At 46.0% G+C, this 20,438-nt stretch overlaps 1 protein-coding gene across 1 annotated transcript in view; it reads right to left on the bottom strand.

Moving 5' to 3' along the window:
- The window catches only part of ANKRD27 (ankyrin repeat domain 27), a 46,399-nt gene that overhangs the window by 12,319 nt on the left and 13,642 nt on the right, over positions 1 to 20,438 (bottom strand). The window contains 9 exon segments of the mRNA XM_044427577.1: positions 3,634 to 3,678; positions 6,625 to 6,741; positions 6,872 to 6,931; positions 7,417 to 7,614; positions 8,563 to 8,655; positions 11,256 to 11,371; positions 12,565 to 12,647; positions 13,057 to 13,184; positions 15,264 to 15,356. Of these exon segments, the coding sequence (XP_044283512.1) occupies positions 3,634 to 3,678; positions 6,625 to 6,741; positions 6,872 to 6,931; positions 7,417 to 7,614; positions 8,563 to 8,655; positions 11,256 to 11,371; positions 12,565 to 12,647; positions 13,057 to 13,184; positions 15,264 to 15,356 (933 nt within the window).

The raw sequence follows: 20,438 nt of genomic DNA, 5'->3' as shown, positions 1-20,438 counted from the left end.
CAGGGGGTGGGAGACAGACTTTGAGAAGATACTCTCAGTGAACGTTCTTCCGTCCATCTGCCCATCTCTTGCTCGCCTCTGCTATCACCTCTTCTTGGTAAGGTGTGGTAACTCATGGCCCACCACAGTTTTGATCAACAATTCCTATCAATCCTAAACAGCACAGCCACTGGTGAAGGCTCATGGGAGTTGTGGCTGAAAACATTTGGAAGGTCATGAGTTGCTTGCCCAGTCTAGGTCATCTCCCAGAGCAGGAAGCTGCTGCTCGCTCTCAGCCCTTAGCCCTTCTCACTCAAATGGTGATGGTGAACAGGCAGTGATGGTGAGGAGGAAAAGCAGCAGCGGCAAGGCCAAGAGGCTCCAGGATGTGGCAGAAGGAACCCAACAGGGTCATGGGCTCAGCAGACACCTGACAATGTCTCTGAGCACACACGTTTCAGCGCCACATACAGCTGTGAGGGTGTGAAGGACCCCAAGACCATGGCTCTAAAACTGGATGCCCCATCCCAACAACACATGGACCACCACACGGGGATGACCTCATAACAAGGTACCCCTTGTCAGATGAGGCCAAAGTTGTGCTAGTCTAGCTTCATGTTACTTCCTGTAGCCACCAGATACCTTACAGAAGCGCACAAGAAAAACATCTGGGCAGCAGGCAACGACGACAACTAGCAACCAAGAATAGCTATATCCTCCATGAATGTGTTTAATCCTTTTTTGAGCCAAGCAGTAACATCCATAGTTTAACCGTGCATTGCATGAAGAAGTCTTTTTATCTGTCCTAATTCTTCCATTGTTCAACTCCACTGCATAACCCCTACAGTACAGGGGAAATGCTTGAGGAGAAGGCACAGTAGTTCAGTGTTATTTGAGTGAAGAGAGTCACAGGTTTTATCCACAGCATACCCTGAAAAGATGCTGCCAGTCAGTGCCAAGAATACTGGGCTAGACAGACCAATGATCTGATTCCGTATGAAGCAACTGTCTATGTTCTATGCACAGTTTTATGTATCTCTATCGTGTGTCTTTTGTCACACCTTTTTCTCTGAGCTAAACATTTCCCCTTCCCTGATACAGAATTACACCAGCCCCTTGAACATTTGGCTTCCCTTCCTTTGCACCTTTTTCTGAGGACCCATCTTGACGACACACAAGCAAGGACCAGGGTCTAAGAAGGGGTCTCGCCTTAACGATGCCGTGGCTCAACAACAATCCACACTCAACCCATATTCTGACTCGATGTGTCGTCTGAACCCAGTCACGGCCTGCTCTGGTAGCAGGTAGGCTTCTGCCTCTCTATCCTCTCTTGCCCACCATCTCTCTGCCACGGGAATCAGCCTGGACAACCCATTCTCCACTGACGGGGTGAAAGGATGGGAGCATGATTCGTCCTCTCCCTCAAAGGACAGTGGGCAGAGCCTTCCAATCCCTGACTTCTGAACGGATACCTTCCCAAGGTTTAAACATGCCGTCTCAAACACACCTGTTTCCACTGACAATGGCTTAACAGAGGATTTTGGTCAAATGCCTTTTAAAATAGGTGCATGTGTTCAGTGTCCCACACTCACTGTAATCTGACCACCTCCAGCTGATCCAGGAAAACAATCACGCAGGAAGATGGCTCTGCTCAGTTGCACTCTTTTGGGATAAACTATTGTGTGCGCTGGAATGGAGATGTTTCTGTCTAACCCTAGCTGACGCACGTCAGATGCCAATCTTCTGAAGCATTTGCCCACCTAGCTAGGCTATTCTCTACCCTGACCAGAAGCAGCACTTCAAGGTCTAAGGCACCTGCCCCCACCTCCTTGCGGTTCACTTAGCCAGAGATGCGAAAGACCGCATCCGGAACCTTTTGCACCAATGTGCCTCTGCCACTGAGCTGCAACCCCACGTAACCAACCAAAGAAGCACTGCAGAAGCAGCCGGCACCAATTCCCCAGCCTCTGGACTCTTCCACCACCGATTTTTCTGGGTACAAGCAGTGATGTGACTACACAGAAAATCCAGAGGGACACACAGAAAGCACAGAATGTCGAAGTGATGGAAAATTCCACCTCCTCAACTTCTCAGCTCCTTCTCATTTTAAAGGCATGCTTTCAGTTCTTGGGGCTGTGAAGGGATATTTCAAAGTGCACAGGCCTGGTAAAATTTTGGAAAACAACACATGGGTGAGTACGGCTGTTAGTACGCAAGGGGGTGTAAGTCCTCCTCACTTACACTCACTGCTGAATGCAGAATAAATTGTGCATAATAAACAGCACACATCATAAATTACAGAATCAGAACTGCTCAAACCATGGGCTGTCATTCAGGACAGCGAGAGGCAGTAAGCAGAATAGCAGCAACAACACAGCTGCTACACCCCTACAACAAAACCACCATAATTTGGGAGCGGATGAAAGAGGAGGACTAAAAAGACAAAGCGTGGGGGCTTTTGATCATCTGCCAAGCCTGGGCAGAGTGAGGGGGAATGTAGCGCCACACCAGTCTGGGGACGGCTACACTGCCTCAGAGAGCACAAGTGGCAGAATCCCACCAGGAGTTCCCGCGCGCTTGCAGGACCTCCGGCGCTCCTTGGGGATGGGGTGACATCAGCGCTGCCAGGCCCACGGGGCTGCGAGTCCCTCCTACTGCTTCTCTGAGGCATGAGGCAGTTGCTCACCTGCTTACGGGGCCACGCATTGCCCAGCTCAGCAGCTGCCCTTTGGCTGCCCCCACTGCTGAACTCACCAAGCAGGGGAGGCAGGGAGATGGGCTGGGCCCAGAGAAGATGGGAGCGTGTAAACCGCCCAGGGGGCTTCAGCTGTGGGGCGGTATAGAAATTTGTTGTTGTTGTTAGTCGCGAAGTCGTGTCCAACCCATCACAACCCCATGGACAACATTCCTCCAGGCCTTCCTGTCCTCCACCATCCCCTGGAGTCCACCTAAGCTCACGCCAACTGCTTCAGTGACTCCATCTAAGCCACCTCATTCTCTGCCATCCCCTTCTTCTTTTGCCATCTATTGTTCCCAGCATTAGGCTCTTCTCCAGGGAGTCCTTCCTTCTCATTAGGTGGCCAAAGTATTTGAGATTCATCTTCAGTATCTGGCCTTCTAAAGAGCAGTCAGGGTTGATCTCCTCTAGGACTGACCAGTTTGATCGCCTTGCGGTCCAAGGGACTCGCAGGAGTCTCTTCCAGCACCACAATTCAAAGGCCTCAGTTCTTCGGCGCTCAGCCTTCCTTATGGTCCAACTTTCACAGCCATGCATTGCAACTGGGAAAACCATAGCCTTGACTATACGCACTTTTGTTGGCAGGGTGATGTCTCTGCATTTTAGTATGCTGTCTAGATTTGCCATAGCTTTCCTCCCCAGGAGCAAGCATCTTTTAATTTCTTGGCTGCAGTCCCCATCTGCAGTGATCTTGGAGCCCAGGCAAGTATAGAAATTAAATAAAAATAAATAGAAGCACAATCCCAGATGCTCCCATGATGTAAACACATCTCTTTACTTGACCACTTTTAATAGCTGCATGTTCTCTTCTAAATTGCATATTGGTGGAAATCTCTACCCTGCAGGGCCCTCAGTACATGTAACGATAAGCACCATCCACAAAGCTTCAACATGGTGACATGGGGCTCAGATCTTACCATTTCAGTGTCTCCATCTGCAACTGCTCGTAAAAGTTTGTCCACCTGTGAAATAAAGCCAGAAAGGAAAGGATGTTTCACTGCACTGGCTTATTGTATAAAGAACAGGATTCTGAGAAAAGCTAGTGCCTCTTTCCAATGTATACTTTGGGGACCCTTTAGCACAGTTCTAGAAAGCACTTCACTACACAATTGTTCTGAAGCAGATCTACCCAGTGAGAAAAGTGGGACTCCAAGTAAAGGACTAGGAGTAGTGAGTGGAAGTCATCCTCACGGAAAGTAGTTTTCCTGCAGAAAAATACACTGATATTTACATTTAGGGGCAATTCTTCCCTTGAAATACAGGATCGAACATGATTTGTCTCTTTATTTGTCTCTGCACGTGTGGTTGCACAAGTGTTAGCAAGCCTAACAAGTGAGGCAACTTCCAACATGCTATTTTTTTACTCAAAAGAAGTAAAAAGCTCCGACAAGTGATAGCAAATGGCAGTAAAGTAAGACTGGATTAAAGGACCAGCGCCAACAGCTGCAGAAGCTGAGAAATCTAAGCCGCTGGTAATCTTTTTTCCCTGACTTGAACTGCAGACTCAGCCTCTGAAGAGGGATAAGTTTGTCCCTTTAAGGAAACATAAAAGAAGGGATGCCTAATCCCTTGTTGGGTGTGCGTTCTTACTTATAAAACAGCAGTGCTTGGCTAGGTGGGATCCACGTGAAGACAAGCTGTTGTGATCCGAAGCAGATCAAACAGCAACAGCAGGGATGGAGCATCAACATTTGTGGTCCTATTGCCCAGGTCTGCCTACTTGGACTGGCAGCTGCTGTTCTCTGAGGTCCTGGGGAAGATGGGCCTTTCCCATCGCATTCTATCCCTTAACATGGGGCAGGGTCAAGAGAGGCCATGGATTAGTGCCCAGACTAGCCTAACAGTCTAACCCAACTTCCTTAAACCTGGTGTCATCCTGATGTTTTGAACTATAATGCAGGTGAACCCTGAGTGGTGCTGAGGGACGTTATTGTTCAAAACATCTGGAGGGTGCTGTGCTGGGGAAAGGTACCATCTTCACTACTTGGAGATGCTAAAACTGAACCCAGGGCCTTCTGCAAGGGACGCACATGCTCTTCCGCTTCCCCACAGTGCCTCAGAAGCTGGAGTTTGTGCATAGCCATCAGGACTGGTGGCTCTTATTTCTCTCTCTCTCTCTCTCTCTCTCTCTCTCTCTCTCTCTCTCTCTCTCTCTTTGTGGCACTGTTTGGCACAGCCACTAAGAAATGAGGTGAGTGGGTTTAAAAAAAAATTCTGGTAGATGAAAATATGCCATCTTGTACCTAGTCCTTATGCATTGCCAGAGGTAACACCCACCCACTAATTCTGAATGTTTTTTGAATTTTCGCTCTCTAGAGGTGAAGTACATGGCATCTAAACTACAAACTGCTGAATGGATTATTTTGTGAGTCATTTGAAGAATTAAAAGCCAGTTGGGAGGTAGATTTGGGGACAACTCCCTTTGGGACAAGTGTTTTATTTCTGGCTACATGAAGGCCAAGATAATTAACTTTCAAAGTATTGTCTTGGTGATGCTTAATCATGGCACCAAGGCTCTTCCAAACAGCTTCTAAGAACTGTCGGAGAAGGTGCCAGAGAACTGGTCAACTTCTCCGCATTTGATGCTCATGTTCTCTCATGCAGGCATTTTGGGCCAAAATCCTCAAACAAAAGGACCAAAATTCCAGTACTAGCAATTCTGGGTATATATCCAAAAGAATTTACAATCTACCCTGCAGAAAGCTTTTATTTTAGAGCACTAACTGCAAGGCAGTGGAAAAGTTTGGTAGACTTTTTCTCAAGTTTTGGGATCATATATTCATGGACAGCCTTACCCACCATTTGAAAGGAGTTAATTGTCAGGCAAAAGCTGAAACCTTTTTATAGAACAAACTACTCAATTGTTATTTTATTCAATTAAACATCCCGGATGCAAGCCTCTCCATCTCATAAAGTTTTGCTACTAAGAGAAAATAATTTTGACTTGCAAGTATTGGAGTTCTGGACTCAGCACATTCTAACCCGTTTGGATTGCATTTGATGGTTTTCTTTATGTTTAGCCCACATGCACTGTACTAAAAGAAAAAAAATGACCTAAAATAAAGTGTTTACAAATTGGTGGATCTCAGCAGGTTTGCATGGAAAGTAATTACAATATTATAATCTTGATATGAACAATGCTTTTTTTACTGTTGTCACATATGGTACAATAATCGATCATCTGTGAGCACAACGTAAGGTCTTTATGCCATAAAGCCAGGTGCCTGGTCCCTGGCAGACATGCCCTTCTCCACGAATTTGGCCCACTGCCTTTGAGACATCAGAGCAAGCGGCAGCTGCCAATACCACATCCTGCAACACAGAAAGCAAGCTCCTAAAGGGCAGAAGAGAACTGGCGAGGAGGAACCGCCCTTCCCAAAGTGCTGCCAGGCTTGTGTCTTTCGCTTTGGCAAATGACAGTGGATTTCTGCTGCAAATCTTTCCCTGCTTTTAACAATTTCCCTCCCATTTCTGGTAATGGGAGCCAAACCAGCTACCCCAGTTCCAGGAGAAGGCCTTGTGCTCCCAGCCCCATTCTATGTACATGCTGGGAGAGCGAGAGAGCTCTGTTTTCTGTGGATCCACAGCGTCTCCTGGAATACCCCCTTTTCGCCCAGTGGACATCACAGGAACACCAGCGATGGACCTTTCCACAGCCTCACGGAGGAGGCTTTGGAAAGTCAGATCTCCCTTTAAGGGAGAAAGGGAAGGAAGAGCTGGCAACCCTCACACATCTGCAGCCTGAACGGACCCGTGGAATGGGTCCACTGGCAATTCTGGATCTCCTGCCAGCCCCTCCCAAATGGGGAAGCCATGTTCTACTATTAGAAGAGACAGAGAGGCAGGAAAGGCACCGACACGCTGGATTTCTCCTGCTCTGCTAATTACCCTGCGCTTCATCAGCTTACCTCTTTATAATTAGCTGTGATTTCTTCTTGTTTTGCTGCTGTCACTGATGACAAAGTCGAGATGGAGGATATTTGGCTGATGTTGTCTTCACAGCCCTGAAGAGACCTGGCGGGAGACTGATGGGACCAGGAAAAGAATGCATGAGAGAGCGCAGTTCTGAGCACCGCCCTTAACACACTACTGGTTGATCTGCTTGTAGTTTTTATGTTACGTTATGTTTATGTTTTATTGCAGGTTGTGGGTTACCTGAGGCGCACTCTGTTCCCTTTCAAATGCGAAGTAGTTCAGTTCCATTAAGGATAAAATCTGCAGAAAAATCAAATATTCGTGAACAGGCAGTTGCAGTTTAACGATGGGGAGACAACATGTTCCCCCAAAAGATACAGCTCATCTATATGCAAATACAGATGAGAAGGCATCCACTTTACAGCAATCCTCTTTTACGTAGTGCACTTCAGAAACAGGACTGTAAACTCTCCTCATTAAAAGCAAAATGACATTATTTTTTAGAGGTGCTGACACCTCTTTTTCAAATGAAGTGCTAGTTAAAAATTCAAATGCGAATTAAGTTTTTTGAAACCTCTGAACAGCTGATAAATAAAGGGGACCATAAAACTGAATGCACATTGCAAAGATGCCTCAGAATTAAAACCGTGCCTTCCATCAAAAGGAAAGAGATTGTGGTTTTAAGGGGTCCTGGCTGTATTCCTTCTCTGCAATGAAGCAACAGTTAAAATAGCAGAACAAATTCCTTTTTTAAAAATTCCAAAGAACAGTGAGCTTAAAAGTACCGTGGAATTCAATGCACATTGCACAGGAGTCTCCCTCATGCGGTTCTGAATGTCCGGGCTGGCTCCGTTCTGCAGCAGCACTTCGATAATCCCCTGGTAGCCCCAGCGGGCGGCTATGTGAAGAGGAGTGTCTCCTTTTTCATTACCAATGTCTAATTTGCAGGAATGCACATCATAATAGACTAAAGCCTTGACACACTAGAAGGGCAAAAGAAAAGCAAAATCCTCTGAAAATTTCACACCATCACTAGAGCAATGGAAATAGAGACATGGAAGTTGTCTTTGAACTGCGTCAGACGAGCTAGGTGATGCCCCCATGTCTTGGCCAACAACTCCCATTGTCCCCAGTCACTGGCCATACTGGCTGGAGCTTATGGGCGTTGCAGCCCAAAACATCTGGAGGGCGGCCTTTGCCCACCCGCATTTCAGCCATGGCTCACCAGCATGTCAGAGTGAGACCTTTTCCAGCCCATCCAGGAAGTGGCGACAGGTTGAACTTGGGACATTTTACACAGAAGGCACAAGCATTATCATTGAAACATCAACAGCCTTTCTCTGCTGGGTGTTCCCCTGATGTGTCAGACATTCCCGCTCAGCTGAGCCGCGCAGGCCTGCTGACAATCAAGGCCTCAGCTGGTGCTGCCACTAAGCCGTCCGAATCCCTTTCTCCATGCGAAGCAGATGACCAAGGAGCTCCACTGGTCAGCAGAGCATGGCCACCCGGCCTGTGGAGGACCCGGCACGGAGGGCAACTCAGCTCCTGCCCACCCAGAGCAGGCTCCCCCGCCTGAGCTCAAGGATAAGGGATTTGCTTCCAAAATTAAACGGAACCACGAGAAAGGAAAAAGAACACATGAAAAGCCACGAAGGTCCATCTAGTCCAGCATTCTGTTCTTGCACTGGCCGACCCAGAAAGAGGATGCGGGCATAACGGCGCCCCAGGGGCTCAGTGCCTGACACCGGGGGCAGCATGGTGTCAACCAGACGAGTAGACAGAAATCATGCTGTGCTCCATGAATGTGTCTGCTCTCTTTCTGAAACCTTCCAAATTCAGCATCTTAGGGCAAGAGTCTCCCTCGTGGGGTAGCTCTGGTATATTCTACTTATGCCGGGTACTTGTCAGATTAGTTACTGAGAGCTACTTACATCCTCGTGGCCGTACGTGCAAGCCAAGTGCAGTGCGGTGTTGCCATTGTTGTCTTGTACTTCGGTGCTTGCCTTATAGTGCAGCAAGAGCAGCTGGAAAGGGAAAAGCAGCACATTTACAAGAAAGTGCGGGGAAAACAGGAGTCTTGCCAGTGTGACTTTGAGTTCCATGCAAAGTGGAATCTCTTATGCACATCCCCCTTGCTTGAGAGCAGCCAAGAAATAATGCTTCTTCTTGGCTTTTTGCTACCACTTTGACCCTGTAAAAGCTGCTTGTCATGAACTATTTAAAACCCATTCAGCGTTATGGCCAGATATTATATCACCCACTAGACAACACAGTACAAAGAAACACAATGTTTGGCATTCTAGGGGAGCGTTGCAGTGCGGAAAAAAGCATCCTCAAGCTAAATTGATGCTCCGCATCAGGCTGATGAAAGCTTTCTTTATTCCTGAATATCACTGTGGCTGGTGGAGCAGTGCTGCAGCCTGGCTTTTTGTGTTTGACATCTGTCACTGTCAGATCGCCTCCTCCAGAAAAACAGGGGAGGACTGTTGCTCCATCAGCCAGAATGCTCTGCACACACCTTGTGATACAGCCATTGTTCTAAAAGGCAAGAGCAGAGTGAAACACAAGTAAACTGATCCCAAACATCAAGATCTGGGGCTTAAATAAATCAGAGGATGGCTAATCCCACAAGGCACCCCCCTGTTCTTCCACACTGGTTAAAATCCCATGGAAAAGTCCATGTTAAAGATGTTAAAATAAGGAGAAAGAGGGATAATCTCTTTTCCCATGGTAGCTCCGAGACCACAGAACTTGTCCCTCAAAGGGCTGAGCACCGGTGTATCCTGAATGATCGTGGGTGGGAATGCCAGGCACGCTTCTTTCAGCAAATACACATGACCTTGCTGTTCCCACACTGCCTGTGAGTTTGCATACAGGCCATGTGCCAAAGACTGGAGCGTTTGTAAAAACCAGGTGGGACCCACAGAAGTGCCTCAAGGCTCTCCCCTTGAGCTCCTCAAAAAGCCATGGTTTGGAGATCTTCCCAAACAACCTCCCCCGACAACCTGGGCCTCGCCAGGGTGCTGGACTCCAGCCCCCATAATCCCTGGCCTGGCTAAGTTGCAGCCCAACGCATCTGGAGGGTGCTGGGTTGGGGAAGGCTGTTCTGGAATGCTGAGGGATGTGGAACGGAGGCGCCCCACAACTGGCGGAGCACAGGGGCTCCCCCGCCCAACCCACACAATAAAGAAGGGCCTTCCATTCTCACAAAAGCTCTTTGGACCCCAGCCAGCACATGTTCGATCAAATCACAGTTTTATTTATACATTCTTTTATACCACCCAATAGCAAAAAAACCCCCATAAACATACAATATAAAATACAGTATAAAAATGTAAATAGTTAAGACAACAGCATACAAAAAGATGAGAAGCAGAGCAAGAACAGCAGCATACAGGATAGCTGTGGCCATTTAATGTAAACCAGTTACAATGGTTCAGTTTCATTTTTTTCCCTTTCTGGATCTTTTCCTACAGCACTTTTTTCTTCAAATTCCTGCCCCCCACAAAGAAACTGTGGTGTTGTGATCCAAATGCAAATTGTGTCATTCACGTAATAAAGGACAAATAAGACACCATCTCAATTTTTCCTTTTTCTGAATGGTGCTTCCCCTACTCTATCGCAACCACATGAAGACACACATTGGAATCATCTACGCTTAGAAGATCCTAAATCTGGACACCTGATTTGGAATCAAGGTCTTTGCGCTCCCAACAAAGGCAGATCTCCTTTTTGTTCCTTGGGAACTGAAGCATCGTTTTGTAGGATTCTGCAATATTGGAATGGGGAAAGGTGAAGCAGTGGGAGTGGTTGCTTGAGGCCACCTAATTAGTGGTGGCAGAAATGAGGTCTGAACTGGGGGTTTCCTGACCAGCAGCTCCATCTCTGCACTGCTAAACTGCATTAGCTCTTGTGCGCTCGAAGGCTCAACAGGAACAACTCTGTAGCCTCAAATCACTGCATTGACAACAGCGTAACTCTTGGAAGGGCACAGGGGAGGAAACAAGAGGGGCCTACATCAGCAACTTGGGCAGCCAGGGAGTCCTCTTACGCCTCACCAAAAAGGAGGAAATGCATCACCAAAATAATGTAGGAGAGAGGACAAGAGAGGTGCATAAAAATGCATACGCCTCCTTATTTATTGGTATCTCTGAGTTCCTTATCAATGTACAAAACAATGCCATCTAAGACTGTAATAAAATACTGTATAGCACTGTGCGCTGAAGACAAAATTACCTTTCTGGGAAAGCTTGCTGAAACAAGTGCATTTTTAGAAGGTGTGGGAAACCGAGAAGGCTCAATGCTTCAGGGAGCAGATGCTATGCCACTAAAGGCCTCACTCCAAGTCATCATGGAGCAGAACTCCAGTATCTTAATCATCACCCGTATGACAATGCAAGGGGAGGGGCCTCTTTTAGCCTAAGGGCCAGATTCAATTTCAAAGAAGTTTTTGGACCTTGCATGCCATTGGATCACATCTGGCAGGACTGGAAGCCTAGCTGAATCAGTAACAATTCTTTACACAGAGGAGGTACCAGTCTAAAAAGTACAGAAGTGTTCTCTTGATCATTCCTATTTGGATGAAGTCTCATGCAAAACCTTGCAGTAACACTTTGATGCTTACGGTGACATTCTGGTATCCCTTCTGGCATGCAAGGTGAAGTGGAGTAGATCCATGGTAATCCATGGCGTTGACCACAGCTCCTTTAGAAACTAACAAGTCAATTAACGAGGCTTGGCCTGTGGGGAAAGGAATGTTCATCATAAATCAAAGTGTCAGCATCTCGCAGCTAGAAAAGGAAGTGTTCTTTTCTGAGTCAAAAGGTGAACTTCACAATTCCTTCCTTGCCCCGCTTGAGAGCTTTCACAGTATTTACGCATGGAGCTGAATGCCCTTCAATTGACAGCCGATTATGCCAGGTCACGACTTGGTAAGGGGCTTTCCAGCAGAAATAAAAGAACAAGACTTACCTCTGAAGGGGACCAAGTAAGAAATGAATGCAAATTAAATGAGGGTGACCCTATATTGGGTGAAGGAAGCTGCCCCCAAATAGGGACACTGCCTGCAAATAGGCCATTGACCTACATACTATGGGCAGATGCTGCAGTACAAGATTTGATGCTGCAGAAAAGATTTAGGTAGATTTGGGGAAGTGGCTTGCGAGGGATAGAATAACAGAGTCAAGAAGTGGGAAGAGACCAAATGTTATCAGGTCCAGTCCCCTGGCAAACCAAAAGGCAATGACAGCCAAATTTATGGAAAGCCACAGAGCTCAGTGGCAAAGGAGTTGCTTTGCAGGCAAACCCCGCAACATCTCCAGTTCAGATGGCAAAACTCGTGCCTAGAGGGCTGCTGCCAGTCAGTGCCGACATTACTGGGCTAGAAGGACCAGTGGTTTGACAAGATAAGGAAGGTTCCTGTGATTAATCAAACGCATGGTGCATGTGAAGCAAATTATTTCCACATTGTATGCCTTGAGTTGAATCAACATTCAAATCCACTCCGATTCCTATAAGGACATATGCCAATACATATGCCAATATCTCCTAAATGTGTTCCAGGAAACCCTGTGGATCCTTGGAAGCTTAGCAGAGGTTCAAAAATGCATTGGAAGCTACCTTAGATCAGATCAGATAAATGGAGAAGTCAATGTTTTGGTGAAATTCTCAACAAAATAAATTGAGAAAGATTCATCAAGAATGGTTTCAGCCTCAGACTTTGAAGGGACAGATTTTGAAAGGGTGCATCCCAGCCATAATCATGAGAAACATGCATGGTTTAGGTGCGGACCACTACTATTTGGTGATCATGCTCAAAACGTATCCCAAGATCCTCTGCAACTGGCCAATGTTTAGGGGAAAATGTGTGTGTTGGCAGCAGGAAGCTGAAAAATGTCTGGAATATTTCAAGAATAAAGGACCACAGTGCTTACCACATATTGCAGCTATATGGAGTGGAGTGAATCCCTGGTCATCTCTAGAAAATGGTGTAACGATGGAAGGATCATTCAACTTCCTTAAAATAAAGAAGTAGTTTTTAGCTACAGCAAGAGAAGTGTGACACATATATTGCATAGTTGCCCTTTACACACGCATGCACACCATCATCATCATCACCATCAAGATCAAGGATTGCTACATATGGGCACCCTTAGCAAGCTGGCTATGAAGTCTATGAAGTCACTATCCAACTCTCACCTCAACATTGAACTCACAACTGTTTTCTCAGCTTCAAGTTCTTTTCATCTGCAATATGGTAATACTATTATTGATCAACTCTATAAAGCTATTGTAAGGTTACTGAAATAATATACATGGTGTTATCTCTGAATCAACCCACTGCAAACAGAGTCAACTTTATCCTGTCTTCGTTCCCAATTAGATTTTAAAAGATTCTGGAGAGCTTTGAAAAGACGGATCCTCACCCAGAAACCAGCTTCTCACATTTATCGCAAAAGCAGAGCGGGTGGCACATTTTTTGCATAGTGTCATTATCGCTGTCCCCTTGGCTCAACAAGCGCTCTACTTCTTCCTGGTTGCCTGACGCAACATGCTGCAAAGGAGTGCAAAAGACAGAGATTTTTCTGAAAATGAAAACCCAGCAGATTATGAAGAATGGCAAGAAGGATTTGGCCCCATTCATTCGGTCACGCACTCATTCACTTATCACCCAACACACGAATGTGTGCTTCCACCGTGAGTCACGGCGGATGTTCTGTAACTTTTCATAATCCTGTCTGTGTCTGAAAATGCAGGATGCCTCCGAAGGTTGCGACTGGTTGAGGCTCTCAAGCATTCTTTGCCACAGGCCCTAACCCAATCGACCGAAGGGGCGATCCTATGCCAGTTGGGACAGAAAAAAGTTCCACGACAAGCAGCATTTCCCAGCCAGCCCAAACCCACACCTGGGAATGACAGGATCTTTCCTTAGGATTACACCTTCAAATACAATGAATCAGCTATTTGCGAATATGAATGGATGTTTCAGAAAAGCTAATGTGTTACCTTCTGCCTATCCTGCCCATGTGCACATAGGAATAAATGAGTAACATAGAAACAGGGTGAGTCAGAAGGGGTCTCCCGGTCATCTAGTCTGACCCCCAGCTCCTGCCAACTACCATGTGCGGGCATGTCATGAGCCCCAGTTCAACTCTAGCCATGCTTTAGAAACGGTCTTTGCATGAAACTTCTTTCAGCAGCACATGGCCTGGGGTGCAAATGCTTCAGGGAGCAGTGCTTTGTGGCCCGGTGTGCTCCTCACTGCAGGTGTAGCTGCTGGGCAGAAATCTGTCTGCTATTTCAATTCAGCAAGTGATGAGTTGACAAAGCTCCATAACCTGACTTCCAGCACAACCATATACATGCTTACTCAGAAGAGGAGTCTCATTGAGTCAACATAACTTTTGCCCAGGTAAATACAGAATTTCAGCCTTAGACTGTTTCAGTATAATTTTAAAAACATGTTTATCAACTTTCAGTATTATATTCTTTTTTGTAAAGTAGAAATATTTACACACACACACAAATCATCCTGATGGTTTCTCTCAAAAATTCTATTTGTTAGCTAATACAATTTCCTATAATTCAAGAATGGGTCATTGAAATTATGTATCTTCAATGCTGTTCTTATCTTACTGCATTTCAAAAAGAAATATTAAGCTTCCTCCTAGACCGAAATGTAGAACACTCTCCAAAACAAAAAACAGACTGTGGTTTTAGCCGTATGCGCATATCAGACAACTTTCAGAAATATTTCTTTATTTAGAAAACACAGGAAGCACAAACCTTTTATTTTCAATCTAAAAATACCATTGAAACCATCCACGTTAATGGAATCCTAATAAAGTGAATCAGCTGCTTTTCTCCACCAGCAGGGAAAAATAAAAACACAGCTCCAACCAACTCTCAGTGCATGAAAGATTAAACACGCACCTACGCAAATGAGCTTTAATAGCATACCTACGTGGACCAAACTCCAGGACAGCCTGTTCCAACTTGATGCCCTCCAGCTATTTTGGTCTCAACTCTCATCATCCCTTAGCAAACATGGCCAATGGTAAGGGCTGATGGGAACTGTAGGGCACAACACCTCCAGGTCAGCAGGCTGAGGAAGACTGACCCATCTCACGTACGAGTTTTCTGGTGCTGCCTTGGAAGCACTCAGCCCACAGGGAAGCTAGCAATCCACTTCTGATTCCTCAATTCACACTGTCCTGGGAGAGTTTCTTCAATTGCAATCTTGTGGCTTCCTTTTTTCAAACAACTGCTATTTCCTCTTTCTAGTAAACTCCAAAGTGTCCTTCTTAAAAGAGGTGTTTATGAAACGGATCCTCAAACAGGCCAACGTTTTCTCCCAGGTATCAACCATAAAAAAGAGGCTCCAATAGAGTATGTCAAAAATTTAGCAGAACCATCTACCCCTTCCAAATCAAATGACAATAGGTGAAACATCCAAGGAAAGTTTCATTGAGAAGGCTACAGATACTTCTTTTATCAACTCTAAAATAGCAGTTAATTTGCAGAAATATTAAGAGCAATTTTATCAGGGCACAAAGATTCTCAGCTTCCTTAGAAAGGAAGAACAATGTTCAGCAAATTTGCCAAAATAGCATAATATTCATGCAATCCAAACCTGAAACAAGCAGTCTATTGGGGTGACGGACATCTGAGACAGTAAATTCATTCTTTGTCTTAAGTGCAGCTTCTCACTAAATCCTTCAGATTCCTATAAGAGGGGGTGGAAAACTACCATCAATCAGAAATACTTAACCAAGCATGCGTTTTACTAACAGCTGTTTTATTTATTGAAAAAGACTAATCTTTCCTTTCCCTTTGGCAATGCTGCCCGTGGAGGTTTCTAAAAATCAACATCAATGACCAGAAAATAAAATCAAAAAAACAAAAAAGAAAAGGATTAATATCAGATGATACCACCAATAAAACAGTAACACAAGAAGAAATGAAGAAAAGAGCAGGGATGATGGTTTCACTACAAGCTTGGGGAAATAAAATGAGTTTAATCTGGTTCCAATGAGTTTAATTTGGTTGCCAATAGATGGCAAAAGAAGAAGGGGACGGCAGAGGATGAGATGCCTGGATGGAGTCACTGAAGCAGTCGGCGTGAGCTTGAGTGGACTCCAGGGGATGGTGGAGGACAGGAAGGCCTGGAGGAATGTTGTCCGTGGGGTCGCGATGGGTTGGACACGACTTCGCGACTAACAACAACAAATCTGGTTCCAAAAAGCCAACATGTTGAGTTTCTTAGGAGTGCATTCCACAACTTGGATGCCACGACAAAGGCAGCTCTGGACACCACTTGCTATGGCTACACAATTGTATGATATAGTCATATTGTCACATGTGTTCAAATTCCCCTGAAATGAACAGCAGGGGCTGCTGACCGCATTCCACCAGACAACTAGATAGTCATACTGCAGAAAACAACTTACTTTAAGGCGCAGTAATACCACCTTACCTTGGGCTTCAGACCTGACTCTTTAAAATGAACACTACCACCTTGAGAGGCTCTGCTTTACATGATGGTCCTTTCAGCCCCTATTCAGTGCACTTCCTAGGCCTGCAGTCACCAGTTCAGAAGAGTGAAAAAGTGGTGCCTCGGCCACAGAATTTGCCGATGCGTCATTTTGGACAGCAGGGATTTTAGTGGGGTGAGGGTGACAGCACAGAGGTCTCTTGCTTTACATGCAGTAGGTCCTAGATTCAGTTCCCAGCTTCTCCAGGTAGAACTAGGATAGGAAAGCATTTTCCTGAAATCTTGCAGAGATGCTGACAATTGGTGTCCTGGTCTGCACATAGTAACTATTGTTGGTAAACCATTTGTTGATCTTAGATGCTAACCCTGCACTATGGGTTAACTATGGGTTAAACTAACCACAAACAACCCAGAATTTACACCCAAGAACACGCCATGGGTTCTCTTCCTGAGTTCTTTGTGGAAAGAACCCCTAGTTGGCACATAAGAACTACCCATGATTCAACTACCCATACTCTGGCTTGTCCTCAGGTGCAAACCGGTCCAGTACTGACAATACTAAGCTGCAACTATGATCCACAGATCACTCAATCTACTCTTGTTCCAACGCGCCAGAGCAGACTGCTGTCATCTGGGGCAGTTAGTTCTGAAGGCCTTCGCAGCTCTGGAATTTTATGAGCAATCCCCATGCCTTCAGTTCTACAAACACTGTCATTCTGGGAGCACAGCTTATCTTGACTTAAAAGCCCCACACTGGTACATCCTCTTGAGTACATGGTTCTGGTCAGCCCATCTCAACGAGTTTCTGGTAGGAAGAGAGATATGAAGGTCTGAAGAAGAAAAAGCCAAAGAAACCCTTTTCCCCCCCAAATGTTTCCAACACCCCTTCCCGTATTTTTCCCAATTTTCTGGGCTTTTTTTTCCAGGCCTTCACATCTCTGCGTAGCATGGATGGAAGCACTTTGAATGAGAAAGATGGAACACTTTAAGAAAGAGGAAATTGCACTCAGGACAGGTATCATGGAAGCTCTGAAGTCTTGCGCACAGTTCCCACTGGAAAATTATTAATGTGGAGTGTCCATCGCCTTGCAGCCAACCCACACATTACCACTAACACAAACTTAAGCAGATTTGAATATGCCCCACGGAGGAATCACAGTCCTTTTCTGGAGAATGTGCCAGGTCAAATTTCATCGGTGATTTGTTGGAACCTGACCAACTATGCGGCCAAAACATTAAAGCTCTGCAAATTTCTCTCACTGGCAAGGTTGTTCAGAGGGTAGGGTAGTTTCCAACACATGATTTCTGGTGCCACATTTGCAGTGGCACAGCTCGTTGGCCTGGATTGTGCCATCTTGATGTGTGCACACCCACAAAATTCCAAATAAAGCGGCTGCAAGAGAGGGATTGTGACTCTGGTAAAGCACCTGCTCCGCATGCAGAATGTTTCAAGTTCTATCCATACCATCTCCAGGTTGGGCTGAAAAATATCCTGCCTGAAACCCAGGAGAGCCACTTCCAGTCAGTGCTGGCCTAGGCCAACCAATGGCCTTAGTAGAAGTGTTTCTGGTGTTCTGGGGGTGTGGGAAACAGGCTGAGCACATAGCATGGGCTTCACCCAACTTTAAAGGCAAAGGCTAATTCTGCCACTCCGGCATTCCTTGCTGCAAACAGGAGGTGCTCATGAGTTTGGGCAAGGGGGTGGTCTAGAGATCGGTGCAGTTTTTCCGTGTTCATGGTGGACCTGTGCCTCTAACCCCCAGTAATGTGGAGGGCCAACCGTATGTGATCCAACTTAAATTCAGCTTAAAGACGAATTTCCTTTTTCTCAGGAACAGAACTCATTTGTAAGCCAGGGCCTGCCTGCACATATGCATTCGCAAATTCACATATTCTTGCAAAGCACTGTCTGGCCACGTGTGAGGGGCCTCCTTACCACCAACCCCCGTCCTCCCCGTCCAGACCAAGCAGCTGTGCTGGCACACACAGGCTTTTCTGCTGCACCATTTATTGACGCGGCAATCAGGTGCATCCAAGTACACTCAGAACACCTCTCTAACCACACACGCGTCGGGCAGGTAGAATCCGACTGGGCTGTGTGTATGTGAAGGAAACGGTCATTCCAGCTACCCGCGAGGGTTTGTACCCCAACTGCCATCAGGCTCAGGCTCAAGGGGTGGGTGGCAGAGGAAAGTGGCCCAGAAGCAGGACAGTGGCATTTAGCTCAAAGGCAGCGTCAGCCTAGTCCAAGTTCGGATAGTAAGCAGCACTGCACGTGGTGCACAGCTATACAGCTATTATACCGTTTAACATCAAGCCCTTTTCTCCAAGGCCCTAGAAAGGCATCAAAGGGCGGAGACCTCTGACCTATTACATCTATTCCGTAGGGACCAGGCACTGTGTGGTACCTCGGCAAAGCACTACAAGAAAGGAAATTAAAACCATTTGTTCAGGCCCAAAGGATCCATGAAGACTTATAGATCACCTCAGTAACGCGCAAGACACTAAATAGGACAGAAGCAGACCTGCATTGGCTCTTATCTGGATTCAGCTCTATTCGTGAAGGCAACCGAGCTGGGTTCCCTTTACTTTAAAACAGTGACTAAGCACAGGATGAGAAAGCCATGGCCTTGTTTACCACTCAGTCCTGAGGTAGGAAGAAAGGGGCTCCTGAGATGTCGGACTGCTACTGCCAGCAGGCCTTGCTAACATAGGCAAGCGAGGCACGATGGGCACTGTAGTCCAAGAACATGTGGAGTGCCACATTCTCCTGTTCATGCTTGTCCACTGCTTTTCCCCTTCCTAAACTCAAACTGTAGGCAAGAGGAGCCCCACAGAGGCCTTTGGGATCCTTGCCCGCTTGGTTTATATGCACTTGGGGCTGAATGGGTTTCAACATGGGTCAAACACCAACATGGCTAATTTAGGCCACAGAAAAATCAGGGATTCAGAGAGATTCCCATATTGTATTTTCCACAAACACATACATTCAGAAGAGGTATCTTACAAGCGAAGGATTGATTCAGTCTGAGTCTTCTATGGAGAGATGCCACAACCATATTAGAAGATTCTCCTTGTAGGTCAGGAGACAGTGGCCATCTCTACACCCATAAGCACAGACTTTTAATAATTCCAAGGTGTTTTTGGACAAATAAAAGCAAAGTTGCCAGCAAGGCAGTCTGATCAAAGTCTCAGTTTTTGAAGACAAAAGCACTTTTTGTTAAACCAGCTTTACTTTATAAAGAATCACACACACTTAGTCATCAATTTCATTGATGCATTTTATTTTACAAAAGGTATCAAGTTAGTGTTGTCCAAGTATTTCTGCCCTAAACCTTTCTCACAAGAACCTGAACAAATGATATTAAAGATTCTGATCTTCAAACTTTCTTTCAGGTAGAAGACTGAAATTTCGATGTGGGCTTCCCACCCACCCCCACCCCTTTCCCTTCCCTTCTGGACACCAACTTTTTTTTTTTAACTTAATCCAGCATTGAGAACTAGAGTAAGCAATACTTGTGGTTCACATCTGCATTTTTTTAAAGGGGGAAGCCAAGTGCCACATATTTGCTTCTAGAGATTTACCACTGAAAAGCAATGTGAAAACATGTTATAAAAGCAATTTAAAAATGCAACGGTCCTTGTGAAGTGTGCCTTGTAGAAGAGCTCCCACCCCCTCCATCAAGCCTTCCAGATCGAGCCATTAAGCATCTGAATTCCATTTCTCTGCAGCTGGAGGTCACTGTGGTGCCACGTTCAGATCCTTCAGCCGCCAGGTCAGATCGGGAGCACCTAAGTTTCGGAAGGGTAGAAACTCCAGAGTGCTTGCTTGTCATTAAATTTGAGGAAGCTAAGCTAATTAGATGAATTCAGCAGGGTCTGAGCATGCTTTAAATATACACACACCCTGCGCCTAGTGTCCCACTCCCTGGAGAGATCAACACCTGTTCAGCTTCAGAAAGGCTACCACATCGAGCAACCCAGCCCACACAAGCCCCCAGCAAGTCTCAGGGGAGAGCAAACTAGACCAGTCAGTCCTGTTGGCTCTCTAGTACCTCCAGTGTCAGAGTCACCATGACTACGTACAGAGGCTGCTGGGGAGCATGGACAGGAGGTGCTGCTGACCTCATGTCCTTCTGCTGGTCTCTCATGGGCAGCTGGTTGGCCACGGGGCGTCCACAGGATGGTGGCCTAGATGGCCCTTGATCTGATCTTGTCTTGTCTCAAGACTCTTGTCTTGAGCATTTTAGTCCTACATCCAGTGGTTTCCATATTAATGGCCCTGCCTTACTTAAAAGACGTGGCTTCTCTGGA

This window comes from Varanus komodoensis, unplaced genomic scaffold, assembly GCF_004798865.1.
Source record: "Varanus komodoensis strain SLA01 unplaced genomic scaffold, ASM479886v1 scaffold19, whole genome shotgun sequence".
Classification (NCBI taxonomy): Eukaryota; Metazoa; Chordata; class Lepidosauria; order Squamata; family Varanidae; genus Varanus; species Varanus komodoensis.
The sequence above is the reverse complement of the archived record's forward strand: the minus strand, read 5'-3'. Positions and strand labels throughout refer to the sequence as shown.